This window comes from Sinohyriopsis cumingii, chromosome 15 (assembly GCF_028554795.1).
Source record: "Sinohyriopsis cumingii isolate HCF-2022 chromosome 15, ASM2855479v2, whole genome shotgun sequence".
NCBI lineage: Eukaryota > Metazoa > Mollusca > Bivalvia > Unionida > Unionidae > Sinohyriopsis > Sinohyriopsis cumingii.
This window is the reverse complement of record NC_142975.1, coordinates 131,362,297-131,382,702: the sequence shown is the minus strand read 5'-3', so window position 1 is coordinate 131,382,702 and position 20,406 is coordinate 131,362,297. Positions and strand designations below refer to the sequence as shown.

Here is a 20,406-nt window from a genome sequence, read left to right as displayed (position 1 = left end):
AAGACTTTTATCTCAAGTACACAGTTTAATATTTTTAAAAATAAAATTTCTGTTGGAGGGCATTTTCCAATATGTATTTTTCAAATAATTTAAAAGGTGTCTCACAAATTATGACTCAAAAACAAAAAAAAAAACAATGTGTTCCAGAACATACAGTGCACAAACAAATTACTTTAAAAATTAATTTATGATATTCCAATATATATGGTAAATACAGTAGTGTTAATTGGCTGTGTGTGTGTGCATGTGTGATTTAGAGTTTTAACATAGCTTTAACAATTTTTCAGTCATATCGCTACAACGTCTGCAGTGTGGCAGTTTATAGTGATGTCAAGCACTGGGGCATCATGCCACAGACATGTAACATGATGTCCCACCCAGTCACATTATCCTTACACCAGGCCAACCAGTCCTAACACTATCCTCTTAATGCTGAGCGCCAAGTGAGGTAGCCGTTAGTACCATTTTTGTAAGTCTTTGGTATGACTCAGCCAGGGTTTGAACCTGCGGCCCCAACAGTGTTAATGCTTTTGAAGTAGGAACAACAAAGCCAATAAGTCTTCTCTGTTTCTCTTCAATAAATTCTGTGTACAATTTTGCTCAAAGGAAATAAAAGAATATCGTCTGAATTTATATATCAAGTAATTAAATTAACAACTAATGATCAAAGTTAATCTCACTATTAGAGGTTATTCAAATTATGAGACAATGAATGGTTTAAAAAAAATGGAACATATAAAAATGAGAAAGCCACCAACACACGCACGTGGATTTGTGGTTTTATCAATCGTCACATAGTCAGTTCACCAGTGAATACTATTCTGCATTTCCTATAAAAATGACTCTGTTGCTCCTTAATTATTCTTGCAGTAGTCATTCAAGCAAATAGTAGTCAGTGTGTGTGTGTGTGTGATTTGGATTTTTAATGTAGCTTTAACAATTTTTAAGTCATATCGCTATGATGTCTGCAGAGTGGCAGTTTATAGTGACACCTAGCTTTGAGGCATCATGTCGCAGACATTCAGCATGATGTCCCACCCAGTCACATTATCCTGACACCAGACCAACCAGTCCTAACACTAACCTCTTCATGCTGAGTGCCAAGCAAGGCAGCTGTAAATACCATTTTTATAAGTCTTTGGTATGACTTGGCTGGGGATTGAACCCACAACCTCCTGCATCCGAGGCACACACTCTAACCACTAGGCCACCGGAGTGGTCAAATAGTGGTCAGAGTGTTAATTAGTGAGTATTTACAACTGATAATGTGATACAGAAAAATTAAGCATTTACTGTTCAAAAGATGCTTGAATCTGGGCAAGAATAAGTTCAGAATTAAACAAATGCAATTAGCTTCAAGATTTAGTGTTCACAAGTCAAGCAAACAATATGGCAGTCTAGAAATGCTTCTTACCCGAATTTATAAATCAATTATTTCATCAATCATTTGAAGGGGAAACAAATGGTAATAAATAACTTCTGACACAAGTTGATGGATCCAATTGTCAACCATTTTGGTCACTGCCACACACATGTAAAACAACCCTCAGCCCCATTTATCTTAACCCTTTGTATTTTCTAGCTTCATATAATTTACATGTACACTGGAAACTGCCCTTCTGGTGTTAAGAATGATTGGAACAAAACCAATTAAGTTAAAATGGTGAAGGGAATGGCTTATATAATCAAACATTCTAGCCCATGCTTTTTTGCTCTGCAGTGAACCAAAGTCATAGTTATAAAACACACATACTTCAATGAATACTAGGTATATTTTTATTTATTTCCTCCTCTGCCTTTTAGTGAATGGCTGAACATTTTTTAAGGAGCTTGCTCTAAACCCATGCAATTGAATGGTTTACTCCCAAATTGGGTTCGGGCAGTTTACATGTACAAAACCTGCTGAATTATCATCACAATAGCATTAAGAGGTCAATACCTTTGACCTTTTTCTGCTCATATACATGTACTTTTCAACCCTAAACTCAATCCTGAACTGAAAACCTGAATTATGCATTCACACAGCTTCTCCAACCTGACAGTGAATGAGGTCTCTTAAAGAATTCAAAAATTCATTCACGAAATTTTTTTAATTAAACTAGAAGGATAAGATTTTAATCTTAAACCTATCAATAGATCACACATATGTACAAAAAGGTAAAATGGTTTCAATTTATGTCAACTTTAACATATACTATCCTGCTATAAATCTTACTGGTGGGCTTTTTCACATAATCATTTAGATAATAGGCATGCTCTTTATGGCAAACTGCACTCTTTGATGTTGGCACATGTATATCGAATGCCTGCACAGTGACAGACACTATGAGGTAAAGGGTTAAATTCTTTGAACATTTTTTTTTGCCTGAACAATAAGGGCTGTTCCAGTAAAATATACCTTGGATCTGAGGTAGACAATATCAGTGTGAAGAAGTCACTAAAAGGTACAAGTTAGAATTTTGTATCATTTTCATATGAACTCCATGAATAACCAGAGTACTCTAACATAACCATGTCTGTTTTAAAAGGAACAGCCATAATTATCAACACTTAGTTTTCCTAAGGAACTATCTGCTTCTTCTTGTCTTCACTAAAGATTCCTAATAATTCTGCAATATGGTCAACATCTCTACAACAGTGTGGACTATGCTTTCAGGTTTCTTTTATTTTTCTTACAGAGTGATGAAATCTGCATGTATTTGTACTGCACATTTTCATCATCACCGATTATATATAACGCAATGAGAACTGATAGATTACTAATGTAGCCGCTCTCTTGGAAAGCAAACAAAGTGAAAGCTCTGATACATGTCTGACTATGCTCTGGTAGATGAACACATATTAAATTTAACAACATGGGCAGTAACATCTGTTCTTTATTCATTATCTTACTTGTTATCAATATAGAAAAATGTGTATTTTTTGCTTAATATGTAGAATAATATCACGGGTGCGAATTTTACTTTTTTCTATCTCCAGTTTATTATCAAACATTGAATTAAGTAATTTATTATGTTTTGGGACAGCAAATACATGCAGAAAAACAGTATTTTACAGTAGTACTGTGTGTCTGATTAATGAAAAATGCATTATTCTCCCAATGATGTAACAGATCCTTAAACATGTATTGTTACAAGTTTAACAAATATGGAATGCAAATGGAACATTGAATGAATGCAAACACAACACTAAATTAATTTAAATGGAATACAGAATGATTGATTGGTTTGGCTATATCATGCTGAAGAAATGGGATGTTAATGGTCTTTTCCAATGAAGCACCAAGCCAGCCAACCCAAGTTTGCCATAGGGCATTTATTCTGCTACCCTTGTTCTTCTAAATGTGTCATCACAGCTCCCACAATGAAACAATGAATGAATTTTCGAGCAAATGGAGAGCACAAATGCAAATGCAGAACAATGAATGACAAAGGAAATGGAATAAATTCAAGAATGGGTCTAAAAATCAATTCATGTTAGGTACTGCTATCTTTCCATAGTCAAAGCCCTTGCCCTTGATGATATGTGATCAGTCTTCACACAATGTTTTACCCCTTATAAGCGACATTGTTTTTGATGAGGCAGATGTCAAGAAACAATGGCCAATGATATCACCCATGATTGAGTATGTACAATCTTTATTGATCGAATCCTCAACACTGTTCTTGCTGAGGCAGACTTAATGTGAATTACATTTTCGGACAAATTCTCTATATGTTTTTACAATAATTGCAGTTTCTGTTATCTCTTTCTGCATGTTATGCATTTATTAAAGGACAATTTTACAAAAAAAAGATACAACAGTTCTTCTCTACCTTTAATGCTCTCAAAAACAGAAAACCTGATTCTGGCAGATGCATTTCCTTTACATTCCAAAGGTACAAAAATGAATGGTAATGATGGATGAAAATGATAAACACAAAATCCTAATGACTTTCTAAGAACAAAAAAAAAAATAAAAAAAAAATAGAAGATGATATATGAAAAGCAAACAAGAATGGAATGCAAACATAACACAAATGGAATATGAACATAATACAAATGGAATGCAAACAGAATGCAAATGAAATGCAGATTTCGTAAATTACCCATTTCAGGGTCTGTACTTGATGCTTCCTTTCAAAACTGAAAGTCATATGCAGTGAAAATATTTAACATTTTTCAAATATGAATCCAATCTGGAAAAATTGTATTGGGATTTTTCTCCACAAAAAAGTCAAACAAGAATTTCTGTACACAACATTATTTTGTGTTATGTTTTTACAATTTATACAACATCTAAATATTTGGGTTATTTAAATGCAAGGCAAAAACAAAAAAGCTCTAGAAAACTTTAAACAGGGAATCACATTGGCTGCAAAATATTATGTTTTTTTAATCATCACTTAGCTTGCCTGAAGTAGTCTTATTCCAAATGAATGCACATACCTGTCCAGCTTTGCTGAAGCGATGACCAGCCAGTATCATATGGAAGGCATATTTACGAACCATAGGAGCTTTCATATTGATAAAACAATGTGCTGCTTGCTCCAGGAAAAGAGCACTCTGAAGATCGGATTCCTGTCAAGAAAAATAATAGCATGAGCCAGCAAAACTACCCTTAAAATGCACAAAGATATTTTTTCATATGGACATCCAATAAATTACATAGGCAAAGATCATCAAAAAAGACTACATCAATATAATCCTGATACTCATAAAAAAAATTTTTTTACGATCAAGCAAAATCTTCAATGGACAATTACCAAACAAACTGGTCCATTCATGTTTACCTTTCTTCTTTATTAAATTATCCCATGCACCAAGCAGCTATGTAATCTCCCCTACAGCATACAGGTACAGTGAACGCCTAGGGCAGTGATAAAAATATCAGTGCTTCCGTCACTAAAACTCAATGATAATACTTGAATGAATTTTACTGGATGTCACTTGAAAGAATTTTTTAGTTTTTTTATTATTCCTTCAATGAAGTTGAAATTTGACAAAGTAGTTCCTGATCGAAATCTCAATGGAATAGAATAAATAGTATAAAACATAGGAAATGAAAATGCTATGCAGAAAGGTACAGAAGTAATCTACTTTCCAATATTAGTCCTTTGCTCACGATACATTTATCTGTATATAACTCCATCAAATTTATTTTGAATTCTCACCATAATAAAAATAAAACTTTCTGAAATTTATATGAACTTTTTTTTTTTTTACACTTTAATATAGCTTTGGATAAATAATTTGGATTCGGTTCATAATATTGTAAGTTCCTCTTACATTTTCATTTATACCTTTGTTAGTGAAATCATTTGTTAAGTTTAACAAATGTGCTGGTTTTGCTTCTTTCTGTTACTTAGCTTATGACCACAGAGTCATAACAACACAGCTAATAAAAAATGCTGGTGTAAATAAAATTCATTTGTAGTTTGTGTCTAAGTTCACTTTTGGTCCTGGTGCTGATCCTGTAAACAGCCTCTTGCCAAAATGGGTTGTCATTAATTATCCATTTGGTTTCCATCCCTTCATCTTCCTCTTTACATTCCTTGCTGTCATTCATATGTTCTTCTTCAAGGGGTATTTTGAGATCACTGCTAAGTTCAGCTAATGAAAATTTTGAAAATTCTCTATCAAAGCATGTAACGTTATTTCTCCTTCCACCAACCAATTCTATGTTTTCTATCATTTTTATGTTCAAATATTTCCTCTCTATATGTAAGTTAAGATTTTATTGGTGGAATTAAACCAATGGTGCATGCCATATTAAATAATCATGCAAGATACAGGTCTAAAGTATTCTACAATTTAATCATGGCATGTGGCACACATACAAAGTTAACTGCACCACTTTATTGTCACACAAAGGAGACTAGGTAGGTAAAGCATGGTGTATTACTATGACAATGGGGGGGGGACGAGTTAAAAGTGATATCTCGATGCGACTGATGCTACCTTGTATATGAAATTTTTCCATTTTAAAGCATGTAAGCCTTATGGAGTTGAAAATCACAAATCATAATGATTTGTATGCATTGAAGAGAGAGGGTTGATACAACTCTAAAGGGGATATTCACAAAAGGATCAGCTTTACTATGCCATTGGTTTTACGGATTCAGTTCCTTCATTTTATGGCCAGTTTAAACATGTATCCAAGTTGATAGTTTGCAATTTTTATTTCTATAGCAGATAGTTTCAAAGTTTAGTTTACATCCCTGACTGTAGCTATAGTTATAAATTGTTTAGTGCTACCTTGATTAGCATTTATATATTGTTCAGACTGACTTTGTCAGATTCTAGTTTCTTACTGTATATTGACTGATATTTTTCTTGTCCCTGAAATAAAACTTTTCTGGGAAAATGGTATGATTAAAAAATTTCAGTATGGTGAAAGCAAATTTTTCGGTAAATTATGTTCCTCCTAAAATAATTACCACATCACATTGATGTCAGGAATATAAGACCTATTACATCCTGAATCTAGCCAACCCAAAAGACGAAAATTCATTTTGTCTATATTATATCGCCAACAGTCATTCACTTTTGTACTTTACCTCCCCTTTGCATACAGTGGCACCAGTTTTATGCTGAGTGGAAGATCGTGATGCTCACATTGCAGGGAGAATGGGATTGTATTAATGAAATGTGATCAGGCATGTAATCTAGGAGAAACCAATTTTTCCTAGCAAAATATGTTTCTTTGAGAATACTTACCCAATCATAATACCTTTGGAGAAATAATACTACCTCCCAAATCAAGCCCTTCTAGATACTACTTTTAGTTGAAGGGACCTAAAAGTAGTCTGCCAACCTATGTGGTGGTCAGGCAGAGTGATCTCCCCTTAAGTATATGACTTTGTAGCAAAGCCTAAAAATATGTCAGATACTACTGAAAGCATGTTTTCTATGGCTTAACTGAAAGGGAGGCTGGGAGGGTGTATGTGTATTATGATTGGGTAAGTATTCTCAAAGAAACATATTTTACTAGGAAAAATTGGTTTCTTCTTTAAATACATTACCCAATCATGATACGTTCAGAAAATAGGTAAGAGGTGGAGGGAGGTACATCCCAGTACCCCCCCAGTTTCTAGGTAACCCAACTGAACGGGAAGCCATCTGTTGGGTCGAGGCTTCAAAATTGGAATAATCCCCCTCCCCTCTGCAAATCCAGTGGAAGTCATGAAGCTGCATCTTAAGTTGTTAATAGACACCTGGAAGGGTGACCTGTTAAGCTGCAGATGTAGGTCCAACCTGACTGCAATGGCTCTTTGGGATGACAGATCTCGGAGATAATAGCAAGAGATCGTGGACTCTGATCTCCATCCCACAGCCTCAATAATGTCGGATAGAGAACAATTCTGACTGAATGCTAGGCTGGAGGCAAATGCTCTAACCCTGTCAGCCGATCTGCAAAAGAAATTCAATTGAGCTAGGGTTATTTGTCGATATACCAAGTGAATAGCCCACTTAATCGAGGATGAAATATTCTGTTTTGAAATATCCTCCTGTCCTTTCTTGAAAGATAGAAAGAGGCGAGATCTCCCTCGATGCAAAGTGTGTTTTATTAAGGTATCACCAGAAAGCCCAAACTGGGTCTTATAGGTGGCCTTCAGCTGATGTGTCCAGACTAGAAGAGGTTTCATGAAAAAAAAAACTAGTTACCCATGGAAGGAAGCTGGTTCTTGGTGATGAAAAAGAATGCCTTTGGGAGTAAGACTTACCTGTCTTGTTGGAACTGCATTTAATTTGGGTCTGCTGATAGGGCATTCATTTCATTAATTCTGCCTGCAGTCGCTAATGCCATGAGGAAGCAGGTCTTGCATGAAAGGTGCACCAGAGATGCCCTTGAGTCTTGGGACTTGGTTCCTCCTAGTCATATGAGACAAATCACCACTGTAGGACTTGGTTCCTTCTTGTCATTTGAATGAAGTCAACATTGTAGAGTTGTTGGACAGAATGAGACCTCGCTTGCAATGCAAATATTCCTGTCACTAGTGAAATATTTTCTCAATGGCCATTCTCTCCAAAACTTTTTTATATGAAGATGTCGTTCCTGGACAGCGCATGCACCACTGGTTCCCTAAAAGGATGGTAGCAGGCGGGCTCCCCAGCCTTTAATACTTGCATCAGTACAGACTGTTATCTCTGGAGGATGCAGACCTGCCAACCTGACAAGACTGTTTCAGTAAGGCAGTTTATTATTTTCTTAAGTTGATCAAAGCCACCAACAATATTGCACATTAACTGCCGGGTGTCATCAAAGGCCATCCAATCCATACATATGCAGTGTGGCTTTGTCATCCCGAAAAAGCATCTATATCAGAGTCAAATGCTGGATTTCCAAATGAAAGAGTGGTATGTGATAAGGTAGAACAGCCGAGAAACGATGTTAAAGGCAGACAGAATGTCTGTAGCTCTCTGAGACTGCAGAAGTAATTGAGTTCGGACTTTTCCATTTCATCCTAAGATCAGCAGATGCTTAAGCTCTGGTCCAGGTTGTTGATGGAGTGGGAGGAGAAGGTCAAAACTCTGCAGGTCAAAGACAGAAAACACCCTTAATGGATGTTCAGAAGTGCCATCGGAGAGTGTAGAATAGATGACAGCACTTAAGAACAAGCAACATCCTCTTGGTTGCATAAGTGAAGCTAAGGTCCCATGTAATGCTTGAGACACAGCTGGTGGAAATTGATGCAGGTTGCTGCTCACTAAACTTGATGAACACCCTGAATTAGAAACCACGACTTCAAGACAGTCGCTGATTAAAGAGTCTCTTCCCGTGGCAGAGTGTAGAGAGACTGTGGAGCAACATCTATTGAAACATGAGGAACTAATCTTGATATTGTACTGAATGAGTGTCTCGAGGCGTTATGTTGGTTAGAATGCTCAATGTACATGTCTGCATAAGTCAGTTCGACATACTGGAAGAAAGGCTGTTGGTGATTGTGCATGTAGTATTGTTGTTCTGGCCCTTCGTAATCTCAAGTATATGGTCTAGGACAGCAGCAATGGAAATAGGTCATCCCTATGGGGAAGATATAGTCAGGTTGGGACAGGTTACAGGATGTTTAATCTATCTAACCAGTCCATATGTCTGCTAAGTGAGGGGGAACTTGGCTATTTTTTTATTTTTTTTTTGTTGAATGATCATGAACTGGAATCCTGTAAAGATATGGTGAGGTGCTCAGTGTGCTGTATTACATTACTCTCATATTCTTCTTTTACAATTTGCAAAGCCGTTCTGATTGGTCCCTTTTTCTGATCTGACATATTCTGAAGTTTGAAAAGATCATCTGCTCTAATGTTTTCCATCATATAACATCCACAACTCACACCATAAGTGTTTCACATAACATCTGGCACCAATTTCTTTAAAAATATAGACTGGTTTCATAAACATATCAGTAAAATGAATCTGTTAGGCAAAGTTCACTTTTAAAGAAACCAGTCTGTTTTCTTGAAATGGGGTCATATACAGTTGCAATAAATAGCATATAAGGAAAGTGACTGTATGCTATTTCCATGCAGCTGTCACCTTTTTAAGAATATTCTCAAATTTATATATGAGTGAAATTAAAAAGATGATAATAAAATGACAAAAACAACTTTTTATTGCTTTATTTTTATTTTTTAATGTAGCAGAAAAACATAATCCATACAAAGTTTATCGGAAAACGTAATTTGGTGAAAAAAATGATAATGATTACCCCAAAAGCTTAATGACGGGCATGTCTGTGTAAATATGTCACCGACTTGGTGTTACACAGAAACAAATCATGCATGGAAATGAAATCTACCTTTTATGCCTCTGAGTTTATGTTCTTCCATCCAAATAAAATGTTATTTATGAGCACCGAAATCCCTGAGAAGAACAAATGGGGCAGGCAGTTATTGAACGAATCTATCTAATTCATTTGGTTGCAAGTTAGTGTCGAGGTGGTATATAAATAGAGCAAAATATAATCGCTCAATGAAGAATGACACTTACAGCAATGGCTTGTAAATAAGTTTAATGGAATGGCATTAAGAGTGGCTATAGTGTTCACAACAATGGAGCTCTGCCTGAGGCCCATTCAACATTTTTAGAGAAAGTATTAAAAAAAAGTAAATTTTTTAAAAGTGTGATGTTGAACATATATTTTAAAAAAGATTCCTGCAGACACATTACTGCTGGATCATGTCATCTAAAAGCAGAAGAATATCATCGTAGTTGGTTTTAAGTCTTCCACTGTATAATGGCATTCTTCATCATGAATCAAACATGGAACTGGTATTTTAATTAGGTCAGACCTTTCATGATGGAAATTATATGCTTATTTATCAGAAGGAAGTATGTGGTTTAATTATCTGTTCATGGGCTTTAAGGTTACCAGTATATCATGAAAACTCTGATTTTGTTTTACATTTTCAATCTGTCCTCTTCGCTCACACTCTACAAGTTGACTAGCCCAAGCATAGTCTTTTTGACTACAAATGGAGATAGTGTGGCAAGCAGTCCAGATGCATCTTTTGACTGAAAATCACCATTAAGCACGGAAATTAATCCAAGCTATGCCAAAGGAGATGAAGCTATAAACAGTATACATATCACAGTAGTTTCCATCATGGATAACTATTATACATGGTTTCATAAATCTTCATCTAAAATTGTATTAGGAGTTAAGGCAATGGGCTGACATGCACAGGTTACCACAATATTCAAACATTTTTGTTTATAAAAGCATTTGCACAAAACTTGGACAGGATTAATATGTGAATGTAAACAAATTAAAACCCTGTTTTACAGAAGTATTCCATAGAAGTATATTTATACAAACGGAAATCAGAATCACACTTATACCTCATTCATCATTTTAATAAACTGCATGGCAGCCTCTGTATACATTCCTCTATTCTTCAAGGCCTCTGTACTGATGAGTGATGCTCTGGTTGCATATTGCCAGTTTCTACAAAATCATATGAATCATCACTTTTAATTGTTGTCTAAACTTCATGTTTCAAATAACTGAAACAGTCAAATTTGAAAAAATGTAATTAATCACATGATAGTATGCTGAAAACTCAGACGGTAACTTGAAGCTTAAAATGTTATTCATGTAAATAAGTAACATTTATGCTTAAATGCAGCACATGTTAATATAACGAAAACAGATTAACATCATTAAATTTCCCAAAGTCAGTAAATCTGGAACATATGCAATTTAGAATTTCCAATAATTACTGACTGGAGATAAGTTAACTGATCACAATATTTTGATTTAATATAAACCTTTTCCTCAATAAATTGTGAACAACCACAATCAAGTATATAAACATCTACACAACATAACTGACTTTAAATGTAAATCAAGCTGATGTGCAGCAAGTAGAGATTTGTTCATCAGTAAAGTCTCAGTGTGTGTGATTTGGATTTTTAACGTAGCATTAACATTTTTTCAGTCATATCGCTATGATGTGGCAGTTTATAGTGATGTCAAACACTGGGGCATCATACTGCAGACGTATAGCATGATATCTCACCAAGTCACGTTATCCTGACACCAGGACGACCAGTGCTAACACTAACCTCTTAATGCTGAGCGCCTAGTGAGGCAGCTGTTAGTACCATTTTTATAAGACTCTGGTATGACTCGACTGGGGTTCTAATCCATAACCTCCCGCATCAAAGACAGATGCTCTAACCACTAGGTCACCTGAGTGGTCAGTAGTAAAGTTTGCTCCTCAGTATTAAACTAAGTGTACAGAACATAAACAAATACACATGAACTAAAGTTACATAGCTAGAAACCAATGGAATCAAATGCATCAATACGGTTTAAACAGTTAATTCCTCTAGATAGCAATTTTAAATGTCACAGCTGTCATATGGCAGCTGAACTGTCCCAAAATGTTACAGAATGATCTAAAAAGAAAGAAAAAATTATCTTCAAGAGACTGATACTCTGTGTTTGTGTTTATTGGATTCTTAATGTAGCTTGAAGAATTTTTCAGTCATATTGCTATGATTTCTGCAGTGTGGTAGTTTATAGTGATGTCTTCCACGGGGGCATAATGCCTCAAATTTGGCGTTATGTCCCATCCAGTCACATTATCCTGACACAAGGCAGACCAGTCCTAAAACTAACCTCTTAATGCTGAGCACCAAGTGAGGCAGCTGTTAGTACCAGTTTTATAAGTATCTGGTATGACTCAGCCAGGGTTTGACGCTCTAAACATTTAGGCCACCTGAGCAGTCAACTGATGCTCTACTTGGCAAAAATAATCTCCCGGAACTCAATAACTGCAGAGTGTCAAGACCATTTTTTTTATAGTGTTCAGCAATAACAAAATTTTCAAATTAACCTACTATCTTAAAAATACCCAACACCAAACTAACAGGCATTTCTCATAAAGTCACATAGTGAAGTTTTATTTAATCAGGTCCCCAAATAAATCTTGCATGATAAACAATGTCGTTAAATTCTTTGTTTCTTAATTCAAATGGTGACTTCACATATTTTGTTCCAATGGTATTATGTGCTGACAAACCATGACACCTCTAATGAGTGTCTGTTAAAGAAACAATGAATAAATAAACTATGCCTAGTCAATTCTGAATTAAGCTTAGTTGGTAACATCTTTATTACGTGTCTGACAAAAAAAGAATCTGCATAAAGAGACCTAGTGACCTTTGAATTTTACTTCATTAAGGTGTCTATTTGGCAGTTTAATGGATAAATAAATCAAAGAAACATTTACATAATTATAATTGAGAACTCCAAACAGACGTATGTTTGCTCATATCATATGCAATCAAGAACTTTAATCTACCAGACATATACAGCAAATACTAGAATTTCAGGACTTCTGTTACCTAGATATATTGTCTAATATGACCAAAATCACATACCTGCAAGACTGGGTGTATGTGGTGATGGCAGATTCCATATAGTGGTGGGGATATTGTCTTTGGCTGAGGTTTCCCAACATGAATATGGCTGCACAGGCCATTTCCTGGTCAAAGAATTTAAATATTTAGCATTATATGACAATGGTGTACCAAAGGAAAATATTTCAAAGTGAGCTTGATTTTCCTCACTTAGCCAAAATTGGCTAAGAAAGATACACACAGACAAAAATGAGTTAATAATTAATCTGACAATTTTCTTTTAAAGCATTCAGTGAATCTATTTGTTGAAAACTGTTGGCCTCTTTGAACCCTTTAGCTGAGGTCTTTCAACAAAAAGGGCAATTTTTTATTTAACATTAAATAGAGAGAATGTCACACAATGCTCCACAAAGAAACAAATAAGACACATCTCGTTGAATCAATGTTCACATCAAATTGCATTCTAATGTGCTGAAAGGCTCTTACACTATGCTGTTTACAAGCAACACTCCATGCAAAGAAATTAAGTCAACCAACAATGGCCATAACTCTGCCCAAAGGGAACAAATGAGACAAAACCAATAAAAAGTACATAAAACTCTAACAGACAATTTTATCAGCAAAGTCCAAGAAAATGTGTTGCAAGTCTTCAGTTATGTTGACCACATGCAACATCCATGAAAAGTTAATCTGTTGATCAACAAGTGCCATAATTAGGGCTGGATATTGCATGCTGATTCAATAAACAATATTCATCCTTAACCGCTTTGGTCCTTGGTAAATGAACATTTAAATATAATGACATATTGGGCAGACACAGCAACAATTTACATGTAAACATGCTTAGAAAGCATCAAACATGTATCATCAATACATATTGCAAGTTGTGATAAATATCATACTGGATGTGAGCTGCCAAAACCCAGCAATAACTTACACAAAATGGATCCAATGAGACAAAGCACCAAAAGGCACATCAAGGTCCAACAGACAAGGGTCTTACCAAATTTTATGACAAAATATTGAATGGTTCTTGAATTCTGCTGATTACAAACAAGGTCCCATGCAGAGATATGAAAATGACTGACAAGGGACATAACTTTATCCAAAATGGAGTAAATGAGATTAAACCAGAAAAAAGGCACATTTAAATCTATCATATCTTAAATGGTCTTGAGTTATGCCATTTGTAAGCAACATCCTATGCGATGATAAGAATTACTTGAAAGTGCTGCAGAAATAAAGTGGTTACAGGTGTGAACAGATGGATTGCCTGAGATGAAATAAACAGTCTTGTATTTGTTTGCTCTTGTCAGCAAGTTTCAATATCTTGTCCTCCTTTAAAAACACATTCTGCTTTCCCTTACTTTCATGTACTCAGCAAATGGAAAAAATACCAGTCTCAATCATGCAATACAATTACTTGATGTTGCCACCACAATAAGAAACGGATTCGTTTGATTCTCCAAAGCTGTCCTTTAGTGGTGACTTAATAATGCATGCACCCTTCATCAAAGAAGGCCGACTACAATCCTCAATACAAAGAACCTTTTTTTGAAGGAAGTCAGTACCAAACTTAAATAAAAGCAATGGAATCTGATGGATTGTTTCATTTTCCAACATGACTGGAACACGTTCACTGTGCTGTGAAAGTTTCCTTTTTGCAGGAAAAATGTATGCTTACAAATGCTACCAACAGCAGCTTAAAATGCAAACTAACTTTCAACATCTTGTGACATACTGAAAAGTAAATGTGCTTCATCATTCATTACATGATTGTGCTGTTTTTTCCCCACTGAATTCAGACTTATATGAGCTGTGAATAAATTATTGATCATTTTAAATCTGAGTTTGTGCATATTTTCGATGGAATTACTTGCATTGTGGATTCAATGTATGTGATGAGATTCGCAGGGCAGTACATGGTGTTGATAATGCCATACATTAGACATGTATATATAAACAGTATACACGTATTTGTACCAATGTGTGGTTCTCTGAATAAAGTAAAATATTATATATGCCTTCTCCGTTTTCATTACAGGTGTACTTCTTATTTAATATGCATCATTTTTTTCAGCTAACTGACCTGGTTGCTTATAACACAGTTTGGTCTATGACACGGTCGGGTTCTATTTCTCCCAACTACCGTCTTATAGTGGGGTAGTACTAATATTAGTACCCTTACTCGTACCTCGTGGACAGGGTACTAACATGAGCATATATGTGTTAATGGAGCAAGCCGGGTGTGATTCACACCCAGCGCTCTTTTAGCCTAAAAATAACACTTTAAACAAATTCCTTGCATAGAATCCCATAAATTGAGTAGTCCTCTTATTTAATACCGGAAGTATCGAAAATCATTGTAGAAATAGTTGTAAAATCTCGTTTACCTTTTTTAGCCGATATTTTCGTTTAGTTTGTCCGCCATATTATTTCAAATAATGATTACTTCCATTCTCAGCCTTGTTTGTTTGTGTGCCATATAAGGACATTGACGCCTTATTTGGAAATGTAAACAAATCGTAGTAAAAATTTGGCGCCGATTGCATCATAAATTCTGAGCATTAAAAGTAAATACGGTTTATCGGCAACTTTGAAATTCCACCAAGAAGCGATTATTCGCACTTGATTGATAATAATATAGCGTAGAATATCCAAAATATGGTCTTGCAAGCCTTACGTTGAAAAGGGGTCACGGCGAGAGTCTCGCGTTATCTGTCATGGTGGACAGGATAAGGTTAGAGTAACCATGCCAATTTATTTTATCGTGTAAGGGCTTAATAAATTCAAAATAAGCCAAACTTCTTTCACAACATGATTATACTTATGTAGTTGATTTCTACACGGTTTGTTTTTCTGACTTTAGTGATGATTTTTTTTGCTCCATTACATGATATGGGATCAGTTCGTAGCCTCAACCACAGCAAATCAAGTTGAGGCTACGAACTCGTAGCTAATAGTGGGGTCATACTGTATATTTATCAGATTGAATTGGGATAAAAATTTACAATCAGAATTTGAATTAATTTTATTTCCAGTGAATGGTGGGACATAGGTATTACTTTTTGGACAATTTTGGGACATAGGTATTACTTTTTGGACAATGGTGGCTATGTCAACAAGAATGACATTTGTTAAAGTCGTTTGGTTAGTTTGTTTTTAACAGCACTTTTAACATCTTAGCTCTAATTGCCAGTTTGTTTTCTCAAGCACAAAATGTCTTCTATGCAAAAGCCAATGGTAACATATTTTGGTGCATAACTATATAAATGGAATGAATATTCTGATAAGAAAATAATCAAGATAGAAAACTCTATCGCAAACAAGTCCTAGAATTTGCCTTATGACCACTATGGAATTAATCACGAACATGTTTTGTACAAAATTTTCATACATATGAAACAGTTTGTCAGGCATGATCCTACACCGGTTTCAGTAAGCAGTTTCTCTCCAGTTGAAGTCCAGCTTATGAAGAATCTTGTAAATGGACTAAAACATTCAAACTGCTTGAGCAAATCATGTTTTTGGGTTGTCACAGTTTGTTGTCTTAAAAAGGATATTTATACTGCAAGCAAGATCTTTTGCATATAAAAACATTATCACCAAGATAAAGCACTTTTTGATTAAATACAGAGATAGCAAAACAATAATAGTATCAAGAAAAACAGTAATTACTAATAGTTATTTATGATTCTCCCAGGGGCTTTAATTCTTTAAGTGTGTGGTCTGGGACCCATGGTTTTGGCTCTACTATGTGAGCTAATATGATGTTACATTGGCATGGGCATCTACATACCACTTTGGGTACAGTTTTGGGTTGAGTTGTTGTTGTGTTGGTGTCTCTGTCATTCATTTATCATTTTAGGTTGGGTGGTTTTTGGTAAGAATATTGCTAATTATCACTGTGCCCATTTTTTTCCCTGAAAAATACCACTTTTTTGCTTAAGGTTGGTCTTTTTTCGTACTTTTTAAAAGATTTGTTTTTGTGTACGAGAAAAATATACATAAAATTTCAGAAGCCATGCCACATTCATCTTGTATTATTCATATGCAATCTCTTCCACAAAATGCTAATCAACTTTCTATGTTTTTTTTTCAAACTTTTAAGAATTTTTTTTTTTTTGTGTATGAGATAATACATACATATGAAATTTCGGGAGCCATGCCACGACCATGTTATACCTAAATTGATGTTATAACAGCATGCTATAGCGGGGTCACACTGTATTAGTAGTTTCTGTTACTGTCAATATTGTATATTACTGCCTCTGTCAACTAAAATCAAATCATGTTTTTGCCTCTGTCAACTAAAATCAAATCATACACAAAAAAATCATGTATATTACTGCCTCTGTCAACTAAAATCCAGCTCCTGGCCTTCGCGAGTGGCTTAGACTTGAAGCCCAGCAGACCATGTTTTCTACTAACAGGAGAAGGGGTGAAGGCGGCCCACTGGTGCCTTAAAACCAGTTGCTTCGGGTAGATGGGACTCGTAAACCTTGGATGGTAGCTCATCTAGGAGAAGGAAAACTCCGATTCCAAACCTCTGCTGCCTTGTGGCTATACCCACTCATGGGAAAGGCTAAGGGAGTAAACCCTGACAGAAAATCCGAAGATGGAGTCCCTAAGGTGGTATGACATTGACTTCAACGTCATTCCGGCAACTCCTGCGATGCCGTTGGTGCCAAGCTGTATCGGCATTCGTCGTTCCCTTGGGCACACCAGCTGCGTGGAGAGGGGGGATCTGCTGCATGGGCAACAGCTGATTCTCCATACCACCCTGCCCAGGCTTCATAGCTTCAATATTGTATCTTATCAATTCAGCTCTATATAGTTTCCTACATACCACTAAATAAAGTCTATTATTCATGAAATCAGCATACACCCATCTATTATACCATACCATATTCAATTTGTTATACTACAGGCAGGGATATCTTGACCTTAAGGGCACTTTTGTACACTGACTGATACTAAAACAAGAGTAGTGGCTTCATACTGTCTTCCCCAAGCTTCCCTCACCTCAAAGACCACAACAAGTCCAATATCTAAACCTGCAAGATCATATAATTGAAGTTCTTAGAACTAGTACAATAACATTAAATTTCATTAAAGCAGAAAAAATCAAGACTTACTAGGGCACCAGCATAGTGGAGCCATGCATGATCATTATTGAAATCTCGCTTAGCTGTGTGGTAAGTCTGGTAGGCAAAGTCATACAGCTGAAATAGGAATGCCAGGTCAGCCAATCTCCTCATTTGAAGTTCAGGGGCCTCCGTGGTGTAACTGAAACAATATGAATCAGCATTTTTATTTGCTCATATACATTTACATGCAGGCTAGGAAATGTAAAATAGGCCTGCAAGTCACAAGAGGTCACTAATGGAGGCAACATTTTTGTTCTGGGACTCATCCCATGATGATGCTCTAGCTGAGATGGTCTTGACCTTTTTTAAAAGATAAATATCAAAAATTGATGCTGTATTTTAAAAAAATTACCCTTTTTCAGCTTTGTTCTGTAACTTGTTAGTAATGCCTAAATTTACTCATCGCTGTATTGCCAGGACCATGCTGATGTTCGTTTAAACCATAGACATACATAAAATACCTACCTACCTAAATTGAGTGTATGGAGCTCATTCAGCTTGCAAGCTGAAGATAGTGCTATCAGAAATCAAGTCTTTCATAACTGCTCAGCAAAGTAGAAGAAAATGGCTTGAGTTGAACCATGTCATGACCCATCAGAGGTTTTATTTTGGAAACAAGTTATGCAAGCATAGCCTGGATATATTGAAACCAGACAATAAACTGGAAAGGTCTTTGTTTTGGCCATTATCATCTCTTTTATGATGTCTGAGATCATGGAACAGTATCCCTTGATTGTGATAGGGTCCAATCTGTTGTCTTCAGAGAGGAAAAGTAATAAGTTCACCACTTGGTGGATGGAGATGAAGAGTTGTGTAATGTCATTAATGTGACAGTTTTTGAAAACATGCCAGTTCCCCTCATATGATTGCAAAGTCACAGGCCATCACAATCCTATCTAAAATCTAATTGTAAAACTACTTTCCATGCATGACAAAAGCTGGATGTGAAGATATTTCTTCAGACAATGAAGGAATAATAGTTACCTTGGCTGCTTGAGCTGCGTGGAGAGGGGGGGTTGCTTTGATTTTCCTGGGTATAGTCTTTCCTAGATAAAGCAGATAATCGATTCCTGATCTGTTCCTATCAGAAAGGGGCAATTATAACTATTTTGCAAACTGTGCCCCTAATTTGCAAGTTTAGTTTTTATATTAGAAATGCTGGAAGCAAGGCATATTCCCATATTCCCTCCCAGCTGATTGAAAGAACATCTACCGACAATACACTTGGGTCAGGAATGAAGATGGGCAGTTTGTTATTCCATTTTGTTGCAAACAGGTCTAGCATTAGTTGGCCCCATAGTGTGTATACTCAAAAGAAGATGGATGGGTAATACCACTCCATGCAAAGGAGTCAGTCTCTCCTTGAAAATAGGTTGGTTAGAACACTGAGACCGTCTGGGATGTGTCAGACATATGTTTATATGATATTGGGAAGTCCAATGAAATTACTCATACCGTAACACAAAAGGTCCAGTGATTTCACCCCACCTTGTTTGAAGACGTTCATAATGATTGAATTGTCTGGGATTATCGTAACAGTCATCCCTTGAATGTGTTCCAACCATGTGTGGTGGGCACTGAGAATGGTCTTCTTTTCCAAAAGATTGATTTTAAAAGTCTTTTCTTGCAGTGTCCATAAAATATAGTAGTAAGTGTGTCCCCCAAGATAACAAAATGGCATCTGAACAAAGAGTGATTTGAATTTGTGGGGATTCTAAAGGTTTTTCAGACACTAGCAATTCACAGTCTTGCCAATGAAGCATGAAGAGTTTGATTTTGGTTAAGATGGTCAGAAGGGCCATCTTCTGAGGGTGCATGAAAAGGCAATCGAGGTATACCAGGTTTGCCACCAAACTGCACATGCTGAAAGTTGAAGAAACTCCCTGGCTGAAATATACATCCTAGCAGACCCCTTCTCCTTTAAAATAACAATAGTGTTGACACAACAACACAATTAGGAGGAAGGCAAACCAGGCTGATATGAATAAGAAACACTAAATATAGATAACAAAATGTTCAAATGAGACGAGGTCTGACTTCACCACATTGATTATCTGCCCTAAACTGTAAGCACGGCAGAGAAGGTTGTTCAAATTGTGTACCCAAATCATTTTACAGTATATCACCCAGATACCACACTGCTGCTGTGGAGGACATCCTGACATGGGGTGTGGCATTGTCAAACATTTTGGTGAAGGCCCAAGATCAAGAGCCAAGATTTAGCTAAATGCAAGATTGCAGAATTGGAATGCTTCTTTGAATATGTTACCCAATCATAATACCTCGGGTGAATAGGTAAGAGGTGGAGGGAATTACATCCCCTTACCTAAAAGATGTCATCTCCAGTTCCAAAGGCATTTGAAACAGCTTCTAGATAACTTGACTGGAGAAGACTCCATCTATCGG

General features: G+C 36.0%; 1 protein-coding gene across 2 annotated transcripts in view; it reads right to left on the bottom strand.

Moving 5' to 3' along the window:
• LOC149782788 (trafficking protein particle complex subunit 8-like) overlaps nucleotides 1-20,406 on the bottom strand; it is a 175,596-nt gene that overhangs the window by 76,655 nt on the left and 78,535 nt on the right. For both annotated transcript variants that reach the window (XM_089934298.1, XM_089934299.1), the window contains exons 9-12: nucleotides 17,989-18,139; nucleotides 12,872-12,975; nucleotides 10,823-10,928; nucleotides 4,429-4,560 (exon numbers count right to left, since the gene is read on the bottom strand). In XM_089934298.1, the coding sequence (XP_089790424.1) occupies nucleotides 4,429-4,560; nucleotides 10,823-10,928; nucleotides 12,872-12,975; nucleotides 17,989-18,139 (493 nt within the window). The remainder of the gene's footprint in view (nucleotides 1-4,428; nucleotides 4,561-10,822; nucleotides 10,929-12,871; nucleotides 12,976-17,988; nucleotides 18,140-20,406) is intronic.